General features: G+C 46.1%; 1 protein-coding gene and 1 long non-coding RNA gene across 2 annotated transcripts; one reads left to right on the top strand and one right to left on the bottom strand.

Moving 5' to 3' along the window:
* Positions 1 to 10,480: 10,480 nt before the first annotated feature.
* LOC135399213 (uncharacterized) lies at positions 10,481 to 15,041 on the bottom strand. The gene is made up of 2 exons (XR_010424225.1): positions 14,725 to 15,041; positions 10,481 to 11,047 (listed from the first exon to the last, which is right to left on the bottom strand). It is a non-coding gene; the product is annotated as an uncharacterized LOC135399213 (long non-coding RNA).
* Positions 15,042 to 18,931: 3,890 nt separating this feature from the next.
* Positions 18,932 to 20,426, top strand: LOC135399204 (holotricin-3-like). The gene is made up of 2 exons (XM_064630986.1): positions 18,932 to 19,129; positions 19,988 to 20,426. Exons 1-2 carry the CDS (start codon positions 19,118 to 19,120, stop codon positions 20,339 to 20,341), a joined length of 366 nt encoding a protein of 121 aa, XP_064487056.1. The 5' UTR covers positions 18,932 to 19,117; the 3' UTR covers positions 20,342 to 20,426.
* The last annotated feature ends 237 nt before the right edge of the window (positions 20,427 to 20,663 follow it).

The following is a 20,663-nucleotide window of genomic DNA, read 5'->3' as shown; positions in this document are numbered from 1 at the left end:
TCTTCGTATGGTTGGCCACATGCGCTTAAGAGCATTCAGCAGTGTCAGAAATGTGTCGAATGAAAAAATGATGAAACCTTTGCCAGATGCGTCACCACCTTCATGCCAAGTTCGCGATCTTCGCGAACAGTGACACCATCGGTGACGTCTTCGGTAGCCAACACATCGTTGAAAACGTAAAAACGGTCGTTGTACGACGCATGTCGTAACACGATGTGCCATTATACGAGCGCTAGTAAGAAATGACGCAGGCAGGTTTCCACAGATGATCTTTTTTCATCCCGGATAATGTGCAATTTTGTAGTCAAGTTAGTTGTGTAGTGTGCATGCAACCGGGTCTTTTAAAGCAGCGCCCTTCAAAAATACACAGTTGAAAGAGGTGTCGACTAGCAGCTCCCGCTTCATTACCGGAAGCGCTGACAAGACACGCAATGTGACGCCCTCCACAAGCGTTGTCTCATTCTGCAGCCGAAAAGCCATTTTAAGCAATTTTTTATGCTAAAATAGGCACTAAAACCGAAATATGCATTTATATAGGCACAATCAAATCACTTATGCAGGTTCCCCATCACCTAATTCGTGCTCTTGTATCAAAAGTGCACTATAAGAAGGTGAAGAGAAAAACTAGGCATTTGCTTAAGAATCCGGGGTCTGGTGGTCACCTTCATGCTACACCACGCCGCCAGGGGAAAACATCCCATGTCATCATCACCTCTCCATCATTTATTGTTGTTGTTGTTCATGTTACATAGCGTCTCAACATTTTTTGCTTGTAGCGTGCCTTGATTTGGACTGCGCTTGTTTCTGTTTTTGAATGTTGTTTTTCCTTTGTCTACATTATTACTCTTTTTGCGTTTCTTTGTCAGAATGAACAACGATTTCAGCGTCACTTTTCTGTGAGGACGTGTCCGGCATTATATAGGAACTTGCTTTGCACGATTCCAGTATCAAAAATCGTTTGTTTTTTTTTGTTTGTTTGTAAGGAAAAAAAAACAAGAGAAATTGAACTCGTTTCCCGACTTGTTCTGCTATTCCTAACAAATTCTCACCCCCCCCCCCCACCCGCGACGGTAATACCGCGCTGGACTTCACCACTTTCATTTCACTTAACGGATGTAATTACAGTCACGTGTCCTACAATCAAGACCAAAACGGAAAGCTAGAAAAAATAAACAAAATGATCACTCGGAGGAGCGCAGCTTAACATGAAGCATGCACGACAGCTTAACATGAAATGTTTTATTGCCAATTATTGGTTATCCTTTTTCGGTTTTATTTAGCGGATGGTTTCGTTACCGACGAAAAACATGCACCAGCGTTCTGGCAGAAGAACCAAAAAAGCTTTTGCTGTAAATGACAGTAAGAAGATTTTTTTCACGACCTTAATTGAACATTCAGGGGGATCGCAACTCTGTGAGTGTTTGAACTTTCTTTGGAACCAGTATCATATTTCACGAAGCATCAACACTGCAAGCTGTCTGGGACGAGTGATGTTTTTTTTTTTTTTTTTGTCGAAATCTGTTCTCGACCTTCAGCGCAGGTTAAAAAGGAAAGTTTAGTAGCCCTCAGAAAGGTCGAATTCGAAAAGGATTTATATCAATAATTCACCTTTTTAGTAGCAAAAGTGGCGTATTCCGTTGGTCGATTTCGTGCAGCGCAGTGTAGAGTGCCGGTGTGGGTTCAGTGTAGAAATGAACGGAACGGCAAGTGAGACGCGACGCACGTTTCACTGAAGCGACCACCAGTACACCACGCACACTAAATCCTGTGTATGCTGTTCTGCGCTACAACGACCAGTGGAGTTCGCCAACAGCAAACCCGATGAATAAACGATAACGATACGCGCATGTATTGCCGAAGTGATTGCACTGCCCGAGTAATCTCAGGTCACCTCTGCCAGTTATCATCTTAGCAGCCAGTGCAGGGTTATCAGAAGGCAATCGCATTTCCCGCGTGACTGCCTCAGACAGCCACGTCTACGCCCCCAGCAAATTCAAATCAAGCGATATACGTCATCACAAAATGGCTTTAAAAGAGAGTGGAACCGTTGTCGGTGTCACAAGCTGCTACTGAGCCTTTGACGAACAAGAACCCAACTCGGAGCGGACAGCCATGGAGTCCTGGAAAAAGATGGTCGTGCTCGCCACCATACTTACCGCAACCTCCGCTGCCATGTATGGTAGCCCTACCACAACGACAGGCTCACCTGAAAATGCCACAGAATCGACGTCTTCGGGCTTCTGGCCATTCTGGAGAAGAGATGTCCCTGCTTCAACAGGTTTACCCGAAGAAGATCCAGAGGACGGGCATTTCGTTTCCGAAGCTCTGGCGAACAGCACAGACTCAACGGAAACTCGTGTCAGACGCCACGTGCCTTCTACAACGTTCGCCTCCACTGGTATTGCCAAGCGCTCCGTCGACGTGTCCACGCCCTTGGTGCATGGATACGATGAAAATGCAACGGTGGGAGCCTACGAATCTGACACTCCTGGATTGACCAAACGAGAAGCCATAACTGCTTGGGTTGAAGCTCTTCACAGCGAGCCGGCTTCTACAGAGCATCAGACCTACGAAGGTCAATCCGAACAGGGTTTCCCCACAGCGCAGACCGACGTGTACAGCACTCGTTCAAGGGGTCGCCGAAACGCGGTGACTCCGTCTACTACTGAAGGTTCCATCCGCATCGAGCGTAGCGCAGAGATGACACCGTCTGGAGGCCCGTGGACGACGCTGTTTACTTCTACAGGTGCCACCGTAGATGTCGCCAAGCGCAGTATTGGGTCGTCAACTGTACCGCCTTCCACCACCGAAAGGAATAGCTTCGGCAAACGCGATGTTATCCAGCCTCTCACGGAGGCAACACCTGCGGAGGACATGCTTTCGACTACGGCCTCAACTACATATTGAGAGCAGCTCTTTTCCGTTATGTCGGTGACCTTCTACCATGTAGTTGCTGTTTTTAATGTTCTGCGAAGTGTTTTTGCACTAAAGCATTAAATTGCATATTTGGCTTTTATCTTTTGGGTTTGTACTTGTCACCGAATAACGGCTATTTTAGACTAAAGCAACCTACGCTCTTGGAACGTTCAGGACATACTCTATACTAGCGACCTGGAGACATGGCAATCGCCTATCGGAGAGCCGCGTAATGGGTTAATTACCATAGTGTCCGCTGCAAGCGCCACATAGCATTGGAGAGGAAGGGACATGTACACTGTTATCATTGCCCCCGTCGTGGTCTGCTACACAAGTTATTGCTAAGCACATGCCACCCTCTCCCGTACCTCTTTCTCGTTGTCAACGCAGCCCACGGTACAATGCCGCGGTTTCGGCAAATCACGTGGTAACGAATAGTGCTAACTAGCGCCGAATACCATAGCAATTGCCAGAACTACTACCCCGGTGCTGGGAGCTTTGCGCATGTCCAGGTCTGCAGTAGGTCGTGGTAACGTTAATTCTTTGGCGATAGAAGCTGCAAGTGAACTATGGATATGCGCTACAAAGTCATCATTGTCTCTTTAATCGATTCTAAATCCAGTTGTCGTGCTCCTCTATTCCGTCGAGGGCCTGCATCCAAAATATTTTATGACTTCGTCTGCGAACCCGCCTCAGATGGATGGCAACGTTTTACAGAATAAAGTCGTCACGTGTAGCTTGCGCTGGCATTGATTTGAGATTAATGCGTGGTTTTCGTTCTTGCCTTTCACACGTTCGATGCACGACCTGTCCGCGTGATCTGTATGTGCGCCAACAAAAGTAAAAAAATCTCCTTCGCAATTTCGACCCGAAAAGTGAATATATGCCTTTATGATGCACTAAAGGGACCTAAACATGGTTTATTTGCCTTAAGTAGGGGCGCCTGCATATATGCCTCTGAAAAAAACAAAAAAAACATGGCCCTATATCCAATACGCACATATCCCAAGACCGCGTTCTAAATGTGTGTCCTCACTATGCCGATTGGGAAGGCCGATCGGCGCAGTGAGCCACCCATAGACAAAGCCCAGCGGGGAGAGCCGATCGGCATAGTGAGGACGCACCGTAAGACGCAGTTTCGTGCGAGAATGCAGTATACTTGCGGCATGCAGCTATATTCACGATAACTGTTGCAAAAACATGATAAGCCAATCGCTTTATTCCTTCGAATTGGCTGACAACACCCTGCTGATCTCTGACTATACAGTTTACCTTTAACGTACCGCTTTCGTAACGTACTGCCTACCTACTGCAGCTCACTAGTATACGCTATGTTAAAACCACAAAAACGTTGAATACTAACCACAGTGCGTATTTTGTGTTTCCCCTACGTTTCGCATTTTTGCAATCCTCGTTTGATGTTTTGACTTGCCAACCCTTTGGCGCCTGTGCAACAGCCCCCACCTCGTCAACATTTACGTTCTGTGCTCCCTTTTTTCATTTTATGGGCAAATATTTTGACATCACGAAAGGCAAAAGCGGGTACAGCCTCCTGTACCCACTTATGTGTACGCACAAACGTCATTACGGCATTTGGGAGCGCGTATTATATAGAAAACTAGAAAACTAAAACCATTTAGAGAGAGTCAAATCTGGTTTTCAAATAGATTTCCTTGTATACGAAAAAATTCTGAGGTTGCTTACCCTGCTATGCCACTCCTTTTACTAATTTTGTCTACTTGTTATGCAGCACCAACAAGGCAGACTTTCTACCAGAGTTCGAGGTAACTCGTTACAAGTAACTCGTTACTGTAACTAAGTTCGTCTTTTTGGTAACTTGTAACTTAACTCGGTACTTTTGCGCAGTGGTAACTTTCAGAGGAACTCGTTCCTTTTTCAGGTAACTTTGCCGAAGTAACTTAAGTTCCAAATTACTTTTAACTCGCTTTTCACTAACGTCCACATATATTCTTGCTTTCTCTCCGGTTCCTTCATGGCATTTTTTGCCATAAAACGTGATATTCAATCAATGACATTATCTTATTCAGGAAGTAAGAACCGCTGCCATTGAAATGAAGCTGAACCATTGTGCGCCCACAGGGAGTAAGAAGCAAAGCGTTCGAATAGACCTCTACCAGAGAAACGTCATCATGACGTTGGTAGACAGACTGAAACCGAAACAAATCGGAAGGAGAGGGCTGGATTCCACGATCGGGCACTTATTCGCTGCCTCCCATTGAAAGAAAAGCAGGACCGAGGGTCGCGTCTCTTTAAGGGACCATATCGTAATCCCCTCAAGACCGTTGCTTTCGGGCGCGACCTTGTTCACCTCTACACTCTTACCTGAGTTACTTCTATTGTTACTTTTAGACCATTGTTACGTGTATTTAGAAGTAACATCGGCTCAAAGGAAGAGGTAACACAGGAAATTGCGAATTTTAGAAGTAAATCGGGTCTCGAAGAGCTGGGGCAGAGGTAACCTGTGGGGAAAACCCCTGTCTTCTCCTGGTTACTTGTACGTGTTACTTCTAGTGGGAGTCCGTTGCTTCTACGTCGTAATGCGTTCGCAAACAATCACAGCCGCTTTTGATCGCTTTTGGTCGCTCATCTGGCAACAGTTTACAGTATCACGCGAGAAGGGACACTACATCGCGTCCTCGTGTTTTGTCGGTTGCATCTTTTGAAATGTGACGCCTCTGTGGCTGACAAGTTAAGTCATCTAAAATATGAATACTGTGCGCACAGCCCGGTTTCACATAACAGGATACGTGAAATAGGTAAGTGCGTATTTCATCATGATCGTTCTAAGTACATTCGCTGTTGGTTCCTGTCTTATGGTACATAAGTCATACATGATGTGCTGTCTGCGCATATGTAAGCTGTTGGTCGCAGTGTCAACGCTCGGCCTTAGCGCATTCTGCCTTCTCTTGCCAGCTTTGCTCTCTACATCGACTTTACTTTGTATCTCTCCGTGTCGCCTTCTTGTCCCAGCATCTTTCATACGCTGAAAGGTATACGATACCTATAGAGCCATTTTGACATTGGGTTTTGTGTAATGAAATTTAACTACGAGCAAATTGTTTCCATTCAGCGTTGAAGAAGAGTGATAAGCGCTATAGTGTGTGTCGTAGCAATTACAACGAAAAGAAATTGGATTTTTCGTAGTACATTGTTCTGAGAAGTACTTAGTTCTCTTATTGTGGGGTTATACTTTTCATTTCGTTTTTATTTTTTTTGACGGACTTAATCGATTTTGGTGTATGGGCTAATTGCTAAAAAACTAAAGCCTAGTCGACTCAAGGTGAAATGATGCGCGATATGGGATTCCTCATGAATAGGCAACTGATTGACCACTACAGTAATTTTATGATTGCGTTTCTTTAGGCCCAGGTGTGTGTGTGTGGGGGGGGGGCGATTAGTATTTTCTTTACTTCTTGATACGGCTTGATTTTGACTTGTTCAGGGTCGTGTTGTCAATGACAGGTTATTTCGTCGTCTAATACCCCTGTCACACGGGCATTCCGATCCTTCTCGAATCCGATCTGCATCGAACTTCCCGAGCACGCTCGAGTTTTGACGCTGCTACACGGCCACTTTCAATGCGCATTGAATGGTTGACCTGTGGCGCGAGAGGCGGCGCAACCGTCGCCGTCTGAGTACGTATCCGAGTATCCGATTAGCTGTTCCGGCTGTTGTCGCGCGGTGTCGAGAATATAGGCAAATGAATAAACGGAACTCATTAGTTTCGCGTTTCCTATATAACAGCGATATTAGTGGTAATTTATCGTATACCGATGTAAGCATCATTTGTAGCTTCGCGCGCATGTCCGTCTTAAGTTATGACGGTTATGACAGTTCACCGGGGTAGAGGATGCAAATGGCGTCCGTCGAGCCGTCTTGAAATTCTCAATCCTGTTATGGGAACTGTCTTGAGTCAAGCAGGATCAAAGTTCGATCCTGCTTGGAAGCGGCCGTGTAGCACCATCCGATCTGCATTGGGTTCAAGCAGGTTCGGTCGAGCAGGATCGAAAATGCTCGTGTGACAGGGGTATTACTGGCTGGTTGATGAATTGACTCAGTCATTTTCTGGCTGATTGCCTTCCTAAATTTCACTGATTTCGTGGTAAATGGGTTGACTGATGACTTGAGCCACTGTGATTGGTCGACGTGGTTAATTGACCGGAATGGTTGCCCACATTGATGCCTTAATTGGTTGTTATCAGTGGTTTGCTAGTACAACTGACCACTAGATAGCATCTCGCGAATTATACCAATGAAGAAAGTCAAGACAATCAATCAGTCAATAACGCCGACTAGTCAGTAAACTGTTAAAAAATAAGAAATCGATCACATCTGCTACTGAATTACATTCAGATGAATTTATCTACCAGGCAACCTAAATCCCCATCCCGACGAGTCGGGCAGTGGAGGAGAGGGTGGGCTGGTGGTAATTAATATGTCAAGGGCATGCAAACTAATGTCGACTGATTTCCCTCAGGTGGTGAAGAACATGTTCAGGACGTGAACTTGCAGCCACAGGAGGAAACAGGGCATAGCTGTGACGTTTTCATGGTATTTATTTTCTTACATATAACGACCTGCCATCCATAAAATATTTTGCCATCTGTGTTTGTTGGAAGTTAACATTTCAGTACCCTCTCCTTTTTATGTGCATGTATCGCTGGCCTCACAATTATGTTGCCTTACACCTTGCCTTGAGGAAGTTCAATGTGAACTCCATACTGTGGCTGGTTTCATCACTGCCGCTACATGTACAAATATGAAAGCTCGTGAATTGGAAAATCCCCCGTTTTCGGCACACGACGCTACGATACCGAACACCGAGTCTTCCAACATATCAGGTATCTACATTTTTTGCATTCATTACTCGTGCCTGCACAAGTGTAATTAAAATCTGCTTTTGCTATTAATGATGTACACAAACAACGTGAGAGCGATAAATAAGGAGTGCCCATTGCATTTTAGATATTTATGGTGGTGAAAGCGGCACCCTCCCCACAGCAACAAGCAAGAATGAGGACAAGGTCCGTATGCATGCATGCCGCCCCTGCAATTTTACAACACAATATTTCACGTGATTCTGTGAACACATCAAAGCCCCTTTGGAGCTGTGTTCATTCTACATAGTCTCACATATGCCACCACATTGAGAAACGATATCTCCGTTATCCTACGTTGCCAGTGCTGGGTTGTGTTTTCCTGATATTCACAATAAAATACGTGCCCAGGAAAGCCCATGGTCATTCTATTTTGGTATGTCACCCGTGTCGTGTTTCGTGTGTGCCTGCATGCAATTTGCTGCATGCATGCACGGACGCGAGGAACGGGCGGGTGTAGCCCAGCCCCGGAGCCCCGGGAACGGTGTTACTTCTAAATACACGATGCATCTGGTTACTTTTAGAGAGGTAACCCCGGCAGAGGTAACGCTGTATCCATCTAGTGTACAGGTAACACTATTGCAATTTTTTTACCTTTACTAGAAGTAACCGGGCTAAGAGTGTAGCTTCGAGCGTAGCTCAATTCTACCAAATTTGTGGCGCTGTCGAACACTCTGGTGTCATTTGTTTACAAACAGGGAGAGGTCTATTGTTGGACATAAACGAAAACGATCGAAGCGTGTTGCACTCCACCGCAGGCAACTCAAGGTCTAACTCAACTGCTCACGCGCGCTGCACCTGCGTAATGCTGTTTTGTGTCCGAAGTAACTTGGAAGTAACTCGTTCTTTCTTTTTAAGTAACTCAGTAACTGCGAGTTACACTTCAGGCTCAAGAACTTCGTTACTAACTTAGTTACATTTTTCACACGGTAACTTAACTTGTAACGAGTTCTTTTTGACGGGTAACTTCTCAATCTATGCTTTCTACTTCGAGTTAGAGCGCTCCCGCCCGGTTCGAGTTCCACACAAGAACCGCCCTGGGGCGGTCTACACCTGAATTCACCAGACACTCTTACCACAAGAGGTGCTGCGCACTAGTACACTAGGAGCACCTCCGGCTCGGCCTCTCCGAGCAGGAGCCAAAACAGCGACCTAGAGGGGCTGAAACTGCTCCGTGCTGCATGACTCAAACACGCGGCTCTAGCTCCATTTACATCATCCGAATGTACCGCTCGCTTTAAGGGCAGAAAAAGCACCCCAAATGCGTCACCGGAAATTGCCATAACTCCCTGAAGTGTCTGTAAGGGCTGAGGACTAATATGCTAAACCGGTGTGAACCAGAAAACAATTCATATATTTTCTTTTCCTAACGGGAACAAGAGCCTAAGGAAAAACCTGTACCCGAGAAGAACTTGGTTTAGGTTTGATGGTCCCACAAAGTCAACGTACGAAATCACAACAGGAGGAGCTTTTCAGGGACGCCGACTCCAATGCATTCTTGAAAATCCATGCATTTCAAACTGTTTACTCAGTCTTTTCAGAGCAGCAATGTCGTCAGTCCACCACAGTAGCGCTCCTACGGCTATCCTATACAACAGAAGCGTTCCCCATTAGCGATTGAGCATCGTGAAATACACTGCACACACAGTTTTGGTCAGTCGTTGTCAGGTCGTAATTAGACACCATTTGGCTTCCTAGTTTAGGAAGGAAGCGCCGGTGTAATTATAGCCCCAGATAAAATGAAAGCACGGGGTAATGGCACAGTATTTCATCCGCTTCTGTATGGCGTTAAGATGCGATGCATTTTTAGATTTTTAGGGCGGGTGGCCACAAAAGGAAAAGTCGAATAAAGCAACCGGACTTTCTCCCCCGAAGACACGAACGAGGCATCTATTCTGAGATGTGGATGAGAGTCTCTGCACGGAACAAGGTGTTGCCATTTCCTTCTTTCACAAATATCGTGCGATAAATTCGGTTACATTGCGTAAAAGTCGTTGAACGGGTGAAAGTGGGCGAGGTGGGCGGAGTGTGTGAAGTACCATATAGGTATATATGTATATATAGTGGGCAAAGAACAGTCAGACAGCACGTCAGCAGCGTCTGAGATACCAACAATGAACACCTTTGTAGGTATCTTGTGCAGTACGATACTGAAGGTGTAGAGGTTCGACAAAGCCTGCTTGAACACGCACGCCCTCTTCGCGTTGTTCAGGGGAGCGTTGTCGAAGCTGTGCAGCTCGAGGGCTCGCTGAAACACGAGTGTTGGGATGTGTATTGAGGTGTCGTCGCAATGCTGTAGATTGGACGAGTATTGTTGAATTTTGAGGTGGAATGAAGACGAGCATTCTTTGATCGTTCGTTACTTCACAGGACTAGTGTATTGCTGAAGCCAGGGGGAGGATAACGTAAATCATAGTTTTCTGTGTTGTGTGATTCTTCTTGTGCTTCTAATCTAGTGCTCGAGTTTTGTGGGTTTGTATAGAGAGTTTAAGCAGCGGATAAACGGGGCAAGTCGAGGTGCAGGTGGAGTGGAGATTCCTCCTGCCCTTTCATGTGGTTTATTTTCCACCCTTTGGTTTCTTGTGGTTGCTGGGGTTCCATTCTTCTATCGCTCTTGTTGTGCGCTTGATTAAGTAGGCGGAAGGGACCAGAAGAATGCATACGACACTCGCCTTAGTATGATTTATTGGGTAACGTTTAGTATGCGAAGCGGACTACTCATATAACGTGTGATGCAACTGGTGCCGAGGTGCAACGATGCGGTATGGTATACTTGTATAGGTGCTTGTATACTTCATAAGGGCCCAACCTTAACAGTTGACGAAAGCTTAAAAAAATGGAGTGATGTAGTTAAATGGGACGTTATCATACGTGTTATGTCGCTTGGTGTCATAGCGTATTTGATATTTCTTCCAGACCGTTGCCCTTGTTATTTGCGGAGTCATTGGAGCCGCCATGGGAGGACTCCTCGGTGGTCACGGGGGAGGATACGGCGGTGGCCACGGTGGTGGCGTCGTTGTTCTCAAAGGCGGCTTCGGTGGAGGCTTTGGTGGCGGTCATGGGCATGGCTTCCACGTTCAGGCTCTTCAGGGACCCACCTACCTCGTGAAAACCGTTCACCACGTCCACAAGCTTCACGGTGGTGGTGGCCACCTCGGTGGTTATGGAGGTGGACACGGAGGCGGCTTCGGTGGCAAGGTCGTTCTCCTCGGCGGTCACGGACACGGATGGCACTGATATTAAGATTCTTTCGCGTCAATATACATTAGAAACGCCAAACGTTCATCAAGTCAAGGCTAAACCTAAAAGAGATGCCCACACCGTCACTTGTACATAACATGTAAATAAAAACTGCAGTATTTTTCCTCAAGACTTTGCTCACGTGTGATTGCATTGCAGCTAATCGGTTTTTCAAAGTTTAAAAGTGGTTGTAGCGCTTTTTATCTTCGTTTGATGATAAATGTGTTATAAAGCGCAAATCTATCTGTATTTAGCTGTCACTAGAAACTTTCTTCTACAGCGGAATTCATCAGGCGCACTACCAGTCGGTGCGTTTTGAAACTTTTGAAGCACACTTTTTCCTGCTTGGCTAGCGATCTATTCCCTCCTCACACGTTCCAGTGTGCCCAAGTTTATCGGCTGCGAACATTATTGATGACCAAAATTTCGAGCGTCTAAATCTTTTAGCAGTGTTGCACACATTTACAGCCAAGTCAGTTTACCCGTTGTTTTTCTAGATGTCGCGTAGTCTTATAGCGGAAGGTACGACTTTTGCATCAGTTCAATTCAAAGGCCAGACGTGCCGTTAAACGTAAAGAATTTAAAGGGACTTGACACACTGATATTTGTAGTTTACTTCTTTGTTATGCAGTTCTATTATGCTGCATGGGAGAAGAATGAGTGACAAAGAAATATATAGTATATAGGGAGATGCGGATTGTTCAGCATGTTGCTGCTCAACCACTGTGAGCGAAGGCGTGAAATGCTTCGCAATTCCTACTCCCTACTGGTGAATAATCAGGTGACCTCTCCCAATGCCGCTGGCCGCTGGAGCTGCTAACTGTGCCGGTGGAATGCCATATTTCGCGATATCACAGCAGCAGCAGTCTTTGGAGGCTTGGATGCCTGCGTTTCTGCAAAACTTGGACAGCATGTTCACATGGGTGCAAGTAATGTCGAATACATGTGTAAAAATATATTCAATATCACTCGGCGCGAACTACCACAGCCCATTCTAACCCACGAAGGCACCTTCTCTGCACGATGAAGATGCACATTGGGTAAGCTCGCTTTAGGCTGAGAGTAACGTTACTTTATACTGCCTCTATGTTATCGACCAATATCTCTTATACAAATGTATGAGCGCGTGTTTTCTATGTATAGGAATAGCAGGGCCCAGTACGCGGTGGAAAATCCCCCTTGTTTCTTTCTTTTTTGTCTCATGAAGTGAATGCAAGGAGTTGCCGATTTCAGGGGTTCAAGTCTGGGTGGAGGCGATGTAGGTGTGACTATTACATTACACAACGTGATACTCTAAATGAGTTGACGATATAGGGGAGACTATATGCACGGAGCCCATTATTGTAACACGTTTTGTTGCACAACCTGAGATTCCACACACACGCACACACACACACACGCACTCACGCGCACACGCACACACACACGCACATACACACACAAATCAACGGAACACTTCAAATCGGTGAAAATGTGTGAATCAAATGTGTTCAAATGTTCAAATCAAATGTGTGAAAGTCGCATCTTTGTGATGAACATTGGCACAAATCTCGAACTTCAAATCGGAACGGATGCCGAGAAAAAAAATTGAAGCGCGCACGACGGTGCCTCATCGGAGCGCCCGACGGAGCACTCAGGCCGAAGTTTGAGACAACCCTATGCACCCTACGTACAAGTGACGGGGACGACATTTTTTCTAACCGTTCTCTACATACTGGACTGTAACTGTGTGGCATATGCTGATACCTACTACCGCCCTTTCGCGTGAGAAAAAATCGCGAAAACGCCGCAGAGCGCGTTTTTGCGTGAGCTTCGTCGCCTTCCTGTCGGGAAAGTGGACATTAGACCGAAGTGATTTTTACACTGAAAGATAGCCCATTAAGTGATCTTTCTAACGGTATGCTGTTAAATATTGTGAATGATAGTGCTAAGGGGGTATGAGGGAGCAAACCTGGATCACCATCGAAAAATACGCCGACTTCACGGATCGATTTCTCGAAAATCCCACCATTAATTTTTTCGAAAAAAATATCATGTATTCATCATTCTATTGCCTTTCAAGCGGTATAAATTTTGTAGGGACTAAAAACATTTGACAACCATAGCGGAGCGAAAAGGCGACACATGGTACGCAATGACATCTCACAGGCGTACGGCTGGATTAATACACCGCAGGCGTGCGCTAACGTCTGTATATCCACGTCACCATTTATTTCCTGCGTTCCCATATGCAGGAGAATGATCCCTAGTAGTTTCTTGCGCCGTCACCGTGTAGGCGTGTTTATATTTTTAAACAATATAAGATCTAACGCCAAAAGGCCAAGATGCTGCTGCCAGCCTTCCGGCTCTTTCCTTGCATTTCGGTTCGCTTTGCGTTCATCCACCTATCACGCGTCAACGCATCTTTGACCAACACACGTCCGGCTTCCAAAGCCACGTCTTGGGAGGTCGTTTTCATTAGGTCTGTCGCCGGAGCGCTGTACTTTACAACCTAACACTTCCTTTCCTGTGTGCTTCGTAGACGTGCTAACGAATATGACCTTGCCAGCTTACCTTGTGGCTACTAATCACCAGGGGAGAGGGTCGAGCTTGAACAAACGCGTGTTCTTGGTTGTGTCCAAAGTGAAGGCTCCAAACCATTCCGTGTCCCTGTTCGATATACACCATGTTTCGACTCGTCCACAGTACGGAACGTGCCTATTGTGCGGATTACGCACGACGACATCGTAGGAGGATCAACAAGCAGCGCGGCTTCGTGTCTGTTTCATGCATCGACATCGATGCACTGAAGCAACTCCTTGGCTCGGATGGCAGTGGTGCAGTCAATGATGAAGACCAGTTGTGCAAGAACTGCGCAAGCTATTTCCGTTCAGCTATAGCTGAACTTTCTCAGTGGTCTCCTCCCACATCTCCACCAGACGAAGTGCACGTTCAGAGCGCAGAAATTGTTGCTGAAATTAACGAGAGTATTTCCACTGCGAATATTGATGTCACTCCACTGCGGAACCCAACGGCAGTAAAACGGAAACGAGTGGCCTCGTACGTTTCGCGTAAAAAGAAAGGAGTTGGCAACGCACTAAGCAAGACAATAAGCCGCAAAATCAGTGAGGCATTTAATGTGGATGAGCCTACGACGTCCGATGCAAGTTGTTCGAGCTGCTCTACCTATGTAGAAAATATTAGGAGCACGTACCAGAAGTGCACCTCGCATCAACAGCGGTGTCAACTCCTAACACTTCTTCATGAAAGCATGACAAAGAAAGAAGCGTTGAGACTAATCCCAGAAGCCACAAAATACGTGATAGAGAAATCAAGAGCTCTAAGGGCGGAGCACGGAGTGTGGGCAATGCCCGAGAAGTACACGGGACCCCCTGTCAGCGAGGCTGACGTAGTTACTGCGCTGCAATACTATCTCCAAGACGAGATGGACCGCACTGACCAAAGCCCTAACACGAAGGATGTTATCCACGTACTGGAAGACGGCGAGAGAGTGGCTGTGACGAAAAGGTTGTATTCTGATAGTGTTCACGGCAAAAATGCTTGCGATGGTGTTGGCGGTTCTTTGAAACATATGGCAAGCTTACACAACCTGCGGTGTACAGTTGCTGCAGCTATTCGAACACCTGCTGATTTCGTCCGTGTTCTCAAAGAGAAAAATCACTCAACGCACCTGCTGGAAATTCCGTCGAGCGACATCACGGTGTTCCGAGAAGCAAGAAAGGAGGAGTGGGGGACGGTCCGTCCCGTCGCAGGCATTCGTTCCTCCCACGTGTGGTATAAGAAATGGAATAGAGGGTTCGACAATGAAGACGTCCTGCTAGCAAGAAGCGTCATCGACATGTATCCGCCTGAGTGATTGGGCCTGGCTTCAGGATCCGAACATTCCGTAGTCCAGACCCGCTGGTTCGTGATGCATGCAGTTCATCTACTTCAATTTTGTGATCTTGTGCCCGTGAAATCATAGACTCACGAGCCACGAGCCTCGTGATGTCCTGTGCCAACTTGTATGTGTCATGTGAAATACATTTTGTACGCGGAACAGAGTAAAATACATGTAAAGAATAAATACTAAATAGCTGTCTGTCAACCTGTGTTCTCTTAACGTGATATCTCGTGACTGCCGAAATGGAAATACGCCCAACGGTACAAGAAACAGTTTGGGATTATTCGCTTGCATGTAGGAACGCAGGAAATAAATGATAACGTGGATATACAGACGTTAGCGCGCGCCTGCGGTGTATTAATCCAGCCGTACGCCTGTGAGATGTCACTGCGTACCATGTGTCGCCTGTTCGCTCCGCTATGGTTTTCAGATGTTTTTAGTCCCTACAAAATTTATACCGCTTGAAAGGCAATAGAATGATGAATATATGATATTTTTTTCGAGAAAATTAAAGGTGGGGTTTTCGAGAAATCGATCCATGAAGGCGGCGTATTTTTCGATGGTGATCCCGGTTTGCTCCCTCATACCGCCTTAGCTTTATCATTCACAGCATCTTTAACAGCATACCGTTAGGAAGATCACTTAATTGGCTATCTTTCGGTGTAAAAATCACTTTGGTCTAATGTCCACTTCCCCAACAGGAAGGCGACAAAGTTCAAAGTTCACAAAGTTCAAGATTTTTTCTCACGCGAAAGGGCGGTAGTAGGTATCAGCGTATGCCACACAGTTACAGTTCAGTATGTAGAGAACGGTTAGAAAAAATGTTGTCCCCGTCACTTGTACGTAGGGCGCATAGGGTTGCCTCAAACTTCGGCCCGAGTGCTGCGTCGTGCGCTCCGATGAGGCACCGTCGTGCGCGCTTCAATTTTTTTTCTCGGCATCCGTTCCGATTTCAAGTTCGAGATTTATGCCAATGTTCATCACAAAGATGTGACTTTTACACAAAAAATATGTAGCAAACTCGAAGGACCTCGACGGGCGGGCTTCCCCGAATTGAGAGGAAATCACCCTTCTGGCTTTTTTTTGTACCTTTCTTTCGCACGAAGATTTACCCAGTTGCGTAGAATGTTCATTCGACTGGTTCTGAGTCTCGGTGCCGTTCCTGTGTCTTATTCCTGAAACTTCAGCAAATAATTAATAATTGGGTAGGTTGGTACATAATCCTTTGCTTACGGCGAACACACTATAGGACGAGGTGTCGTCCTAGCGTGTTCGCCGCAAGCAAAGGACTGCCGTAAATGTCTCACAACAAGGCGAGCCATATTATTGAATCAGATTGGCTCGAAAGAAAAAAAGAAAAGAAAAAGTATGGCGAATGTGGTTCCACGTAGGTGGAGCCAGCCACCCCACAACGCAGCAATAGAGTCAGGGGCATAAGAATGTGGGGGCAAAAGTGGCGGTCTCCCTCTGACCTCTAACTGTTGGACACTCATCCACTCTATATGCTTGGAGTTCTGGCGGTGTACCGACAAATTTGGAAGAATTTGCATAAATTTTGTTTCCCGCACTTTGATTAAACTTATCTCGCGTTTCCCTGAAAGCATCTAATTACTAAGTTAATTAACGAGTTTTAGGTAATTAGTCGTCCAGTAATTACGCACGCTTTCCGACAGGATGTCCGCCTGGCCGCATAACTCATCTGTGAAAACTGGATCCAAATAGTTCTTAGTTCTCATAGTTTTATTATAAAAAAAAAAACCCCTACAGTATGTCCTGTGTATTTTCTGCAATGCAACGCGACATGCTCGAGCGCTTGTGTGGCGTCGCAAGAGATGCATGACGCATCTTCGCTTCTGTCTGTGAAGTAGATGACTGCTTTCGTCTTCGCGCTTTTAGTTCTCAGCCTCATTAGGAGCAACGCGTCTTCTCTTGTTTGCGTTCGCATGCGGCTGCCGCATTTTTGGAATGTTGCATGGTTACGACTAACTCGTAAATTAGTCCTGGCCGGGTTTGAGGAGGGGGGGGGGGTGCCGTTCAATGGGAAAAAGGAGTGAGGTCTGCCTGCTCAGCTTAGGCGGGTGTGAGCAGTGGTGCGTGAGGTGAGACGGCATAGAGATAATTGTAGTCTGGTCACTTTGTCACGCCAGGGGGAGCCAGGCCCAATGCCCAGTCTGCTCTCTGATGTTAGAATGCACGTATTGGCGTTCGTGTGCTTCCTCTCGCGTACTGAAGTGGTTCGAGGCTCTTGAAATCCGCTATTTCGATATTTCCGCTATTTATCCTATATTTCGAACGGAATGAGAATCTCTGTTCGAAATATCTGCGGCTCTTATCCTGAGGCACTTCCCTTCACGTTTCCTAACCGGTTCGCTGTATTTGCTACCTTTCCTTGTCGTGATATGACCTGTTATATTTATGAACACAGGGTAAATTTCGCTTTAAGACACATTTAGAAAAAATTGTAACGACATTTTGTGTGAACACGCTGGTTATTGGTGCTCCGCGCGCTGTCTTAATAGTTTTTCCTTTTCACTTTTAAGCAGAATTTCATCTCGGTTTTCAGTAAAGAATTTTAACAAGATATACATAAGTGCAGCTACATATGAAACAAAAACAACAACAAAGAAACAAACAAAAAAGACACACACGCACACACACACACACACACACACACACAGAGAAAAGATTGTAATCTGTGCAAGGACAAAAAGAAAAGAAAACGGCGAAGGAAATTCTGAAAGAACGATTAATGCAAAAGACCCAGATTTTTCTGTCAGTGTAAACTAATGTTCGCAAATGGGGTCTCACTAGCTAAACGAAGGTCTAACGGACTAGCAGGCTCATATGACGGTGAAGAAATGCGTAACATCATTATTTTTCCAGGAACCGATATCACTTGTCCGCCTGTAGAATATTTTGAAATCACGAAGATGCTAAACACCGATATTTGGAAAGATCTCCTTTGAAATGTTCAAAAGTTCACGGATCAATTACAGATAAGTAGTAGTATTCAATGTCGTGGGACTTTCACGTCATTTGTATCTTCTAGCAGTCTCAGGTTTACCAAAGCGTCATGTCATACATTGCCGTGTCATGTACTTGTTAACGACGATTCGATGACACGGCACAAGAGGTCCGTAGAAGAGAATGGGTTGTGAAATCAATTACGACCTAGATCAGTGGCGTGGCCGAGCGGGTTAAAGCGTCCCCTCGTTGGTTGTGCTGTCCGTGATTTTCCCTGGTTTTCCGGCAGACTTTCCAGACGAATAATCGGCACACTTCCCCTCAAAGTCGACCCAGGATGCATACTAACCCCCCCCCCCCCCCCAACACGTTCCTGCTGTCCTCTCTCTATGTGTCACCGTCTGTATGTCGCTGATAGCCACAGTTTCTCCGTCGTGCTAAAACAAAAACAAAACAAAAATTTACCACCTAGTGCTGGCCGTGTCATATAGGAAAAGGACACCGCGATTAAACGGGACTATGGATCGCATTGCAGACGTGTGCTACAGTTATTTGCATTGAATGCAACACGAATTTCACCGGATATTTATGTTTCTATTTTCATGGAGGTAACAGTATAGGAACGAACAAACGAGGCATTGTTAATACTTCCGTTACTCGAAATTCACATCTAGCCACTAGCTCCCACGTAAAATGTTACCGAGCGTGCCGCGTGCTCGCGTTATGACTCCTTCCGACGAGGATGGCGTATGAATACGTATCGTCCAAACCGATCTGTCGATCTGCCATCCAGTCGATCTGCGACGTTGTAATGACGAGAGTCTCTCACACTTCTTGTTTTTAGATACAGTGCTATCTAGAATAGGCAACAAGACCAAGCAGGACGGCACGAAGTGCATTTGGGACAGCCTCCGGGGAGGCCACTTCTACGTTGAAAAAAAGAAAAGGAAAGAAAGAAGAAAGGACAGAAAGGTGACGCGGACGTGAGGATAAAATTCGCACAACCGGCGAGCACGCATCGAGCCTGGAAGGTGTTTGGACGTTTTCATCTATATGTGGAGCAGATTATAGGGCAACCTTGGCTATATGAACAATTTTTAGCGCACAAAGTGGTCAAGCTAGTGAAAGTGGAAAAGAAGGGAGTGGGGTGGGCGGAGGTTGTATAAAATGGAACCGCAGCGGAGGAACGGCACAGTTCACATCACAAGTTCCAAGAATGAACAGCTTGGTAGGTATACCTGTGCGCGGTGGAGGGCGGGGTCATAGACGCTGGGTGGTGTTTGAAGACTGTGCTACTACGCTATGTCTCGAACACCTGAAGGTGTCTTGACGGTAAAAATGTTCTCTAACGTTTTGTTGGTTCCCCTTAGGGTTGTACTATAAGTTAACACGGTGTGTGTAACAATCTTGTAATACGTCCCATGTAGGAAAACTAGTGTATAGAAAATGCCTATAGGATTTAGTTCGGTGCTGAGTGTACTCTAGTGAGCCGCGGTTCTGCAAATGAAGAACCGTTTCCTATGGTTCTCTGCAGGAATTCCTTGATGCAAGGACCACGAAAGTGTCGTTCACGTGGGTATTAGTGGATCGTTCGCAGAAAATAACATTGGGTCACGTGAAAGGAAATTGGAAGCCGAATCTCTACGCCATTGGGGAAAAGCCGACGCTAAGTTGTTTGTAAGGGTTGGAGGCTGACCGTTGTTGTAATATCAAAGAGACGTACGCCTTTTTTTGTACAAATTATGTACTGCATAAGTATGTACAGCATCCCCCTCCCCAACCCCCATCATTTTTAAGAGTGAATGTTCAGGAGTGACTTGGAGGAATGCATTAAGCGCTCGTGATATCGGGGCTCACTGCTAAGGCTGTCAGGGTTCTCCGCACACGTGCCAAAAGATTACCAGTTGGAATGTGAGAGGACGGTACCTTATCGGCTTGCATTGCAAAGTGCTTTGTCGTGACTACGCACGGATTTATTACTATTCGGGTCGTGACAAAAAAGTAAAATTCATAACATTTATAGTACTTTACAACTCTTACATCAGATTATCAAGTGTTATGGGACTTTTTCATCTTTGATTTACAGGGCGTTGCTCTCCTTGTATTCGTCTTGGCTGGAGCCACCATGGGTGGCTTTCTCGGAGGTCATGGCGGAGGACATGGCGGTGGCCACGGTGGTGGAGTTATCCTACTTAAGGGCGGATTTGGCGGAGGCTTCGGCGGTGGACATGGCGGCGGACATGGCTTTCACAGTGTTCAAGCTCTACAAGGACCCACGTACCTAGTCAAGACAGTTCACCACGTCCACAAGCTTCACGGTGGTGGTGGGCATCTTGGAGGACACGGAGGCGGCTTCGGCGGCGGCTTCGGTGGCGGCCACGGTGGCGGCCACAAGGTCGTTCTCCTCGGTGGTCATGGACACGGCTGGCATGGACGCTAAGGAGAACCTCGTATGGATATAGACTATGCGCAAAATTGCGGTGCAAAGTCACATGGTACGCGTTTACGTTGATGACCGCAATGATGTTGATGACAGGGTTTTGTACATAATCTGTAAATAAATTCATTCAATTTGTTATCCAGACAACATGAATCAATGGTGAATTTTCTCTGAAGTGGTGCAAATGGTTTCATATCCTTCCGGCCTCTCTTACTGGAACATTGATACCGACGCCGTGTTTCTGAGACTATATAGGAATCACGAATACTTCACCGGAGCTGTCTCAACACGCAGCGATACATAGAGGAATCTGCTAGACATC

The sequence above is a fragment of the Ornithodoros turicata genome, chromosome 1 (assembly GCF_037126465.1).
Source record: "Ornithodoros turicata isolate Travis chromosome 1, ASM3712646v1, whole genome shotgun sequence".
NCBI lineage: Eukaryota > Metazoa > Arthropoda > Arachnida > Ixodida > Argasidae > Ornithodoros > Ornithodoros turicata.
This window is presented reverse-complemented; position numbering and strand designations above follow the sequence as displayed.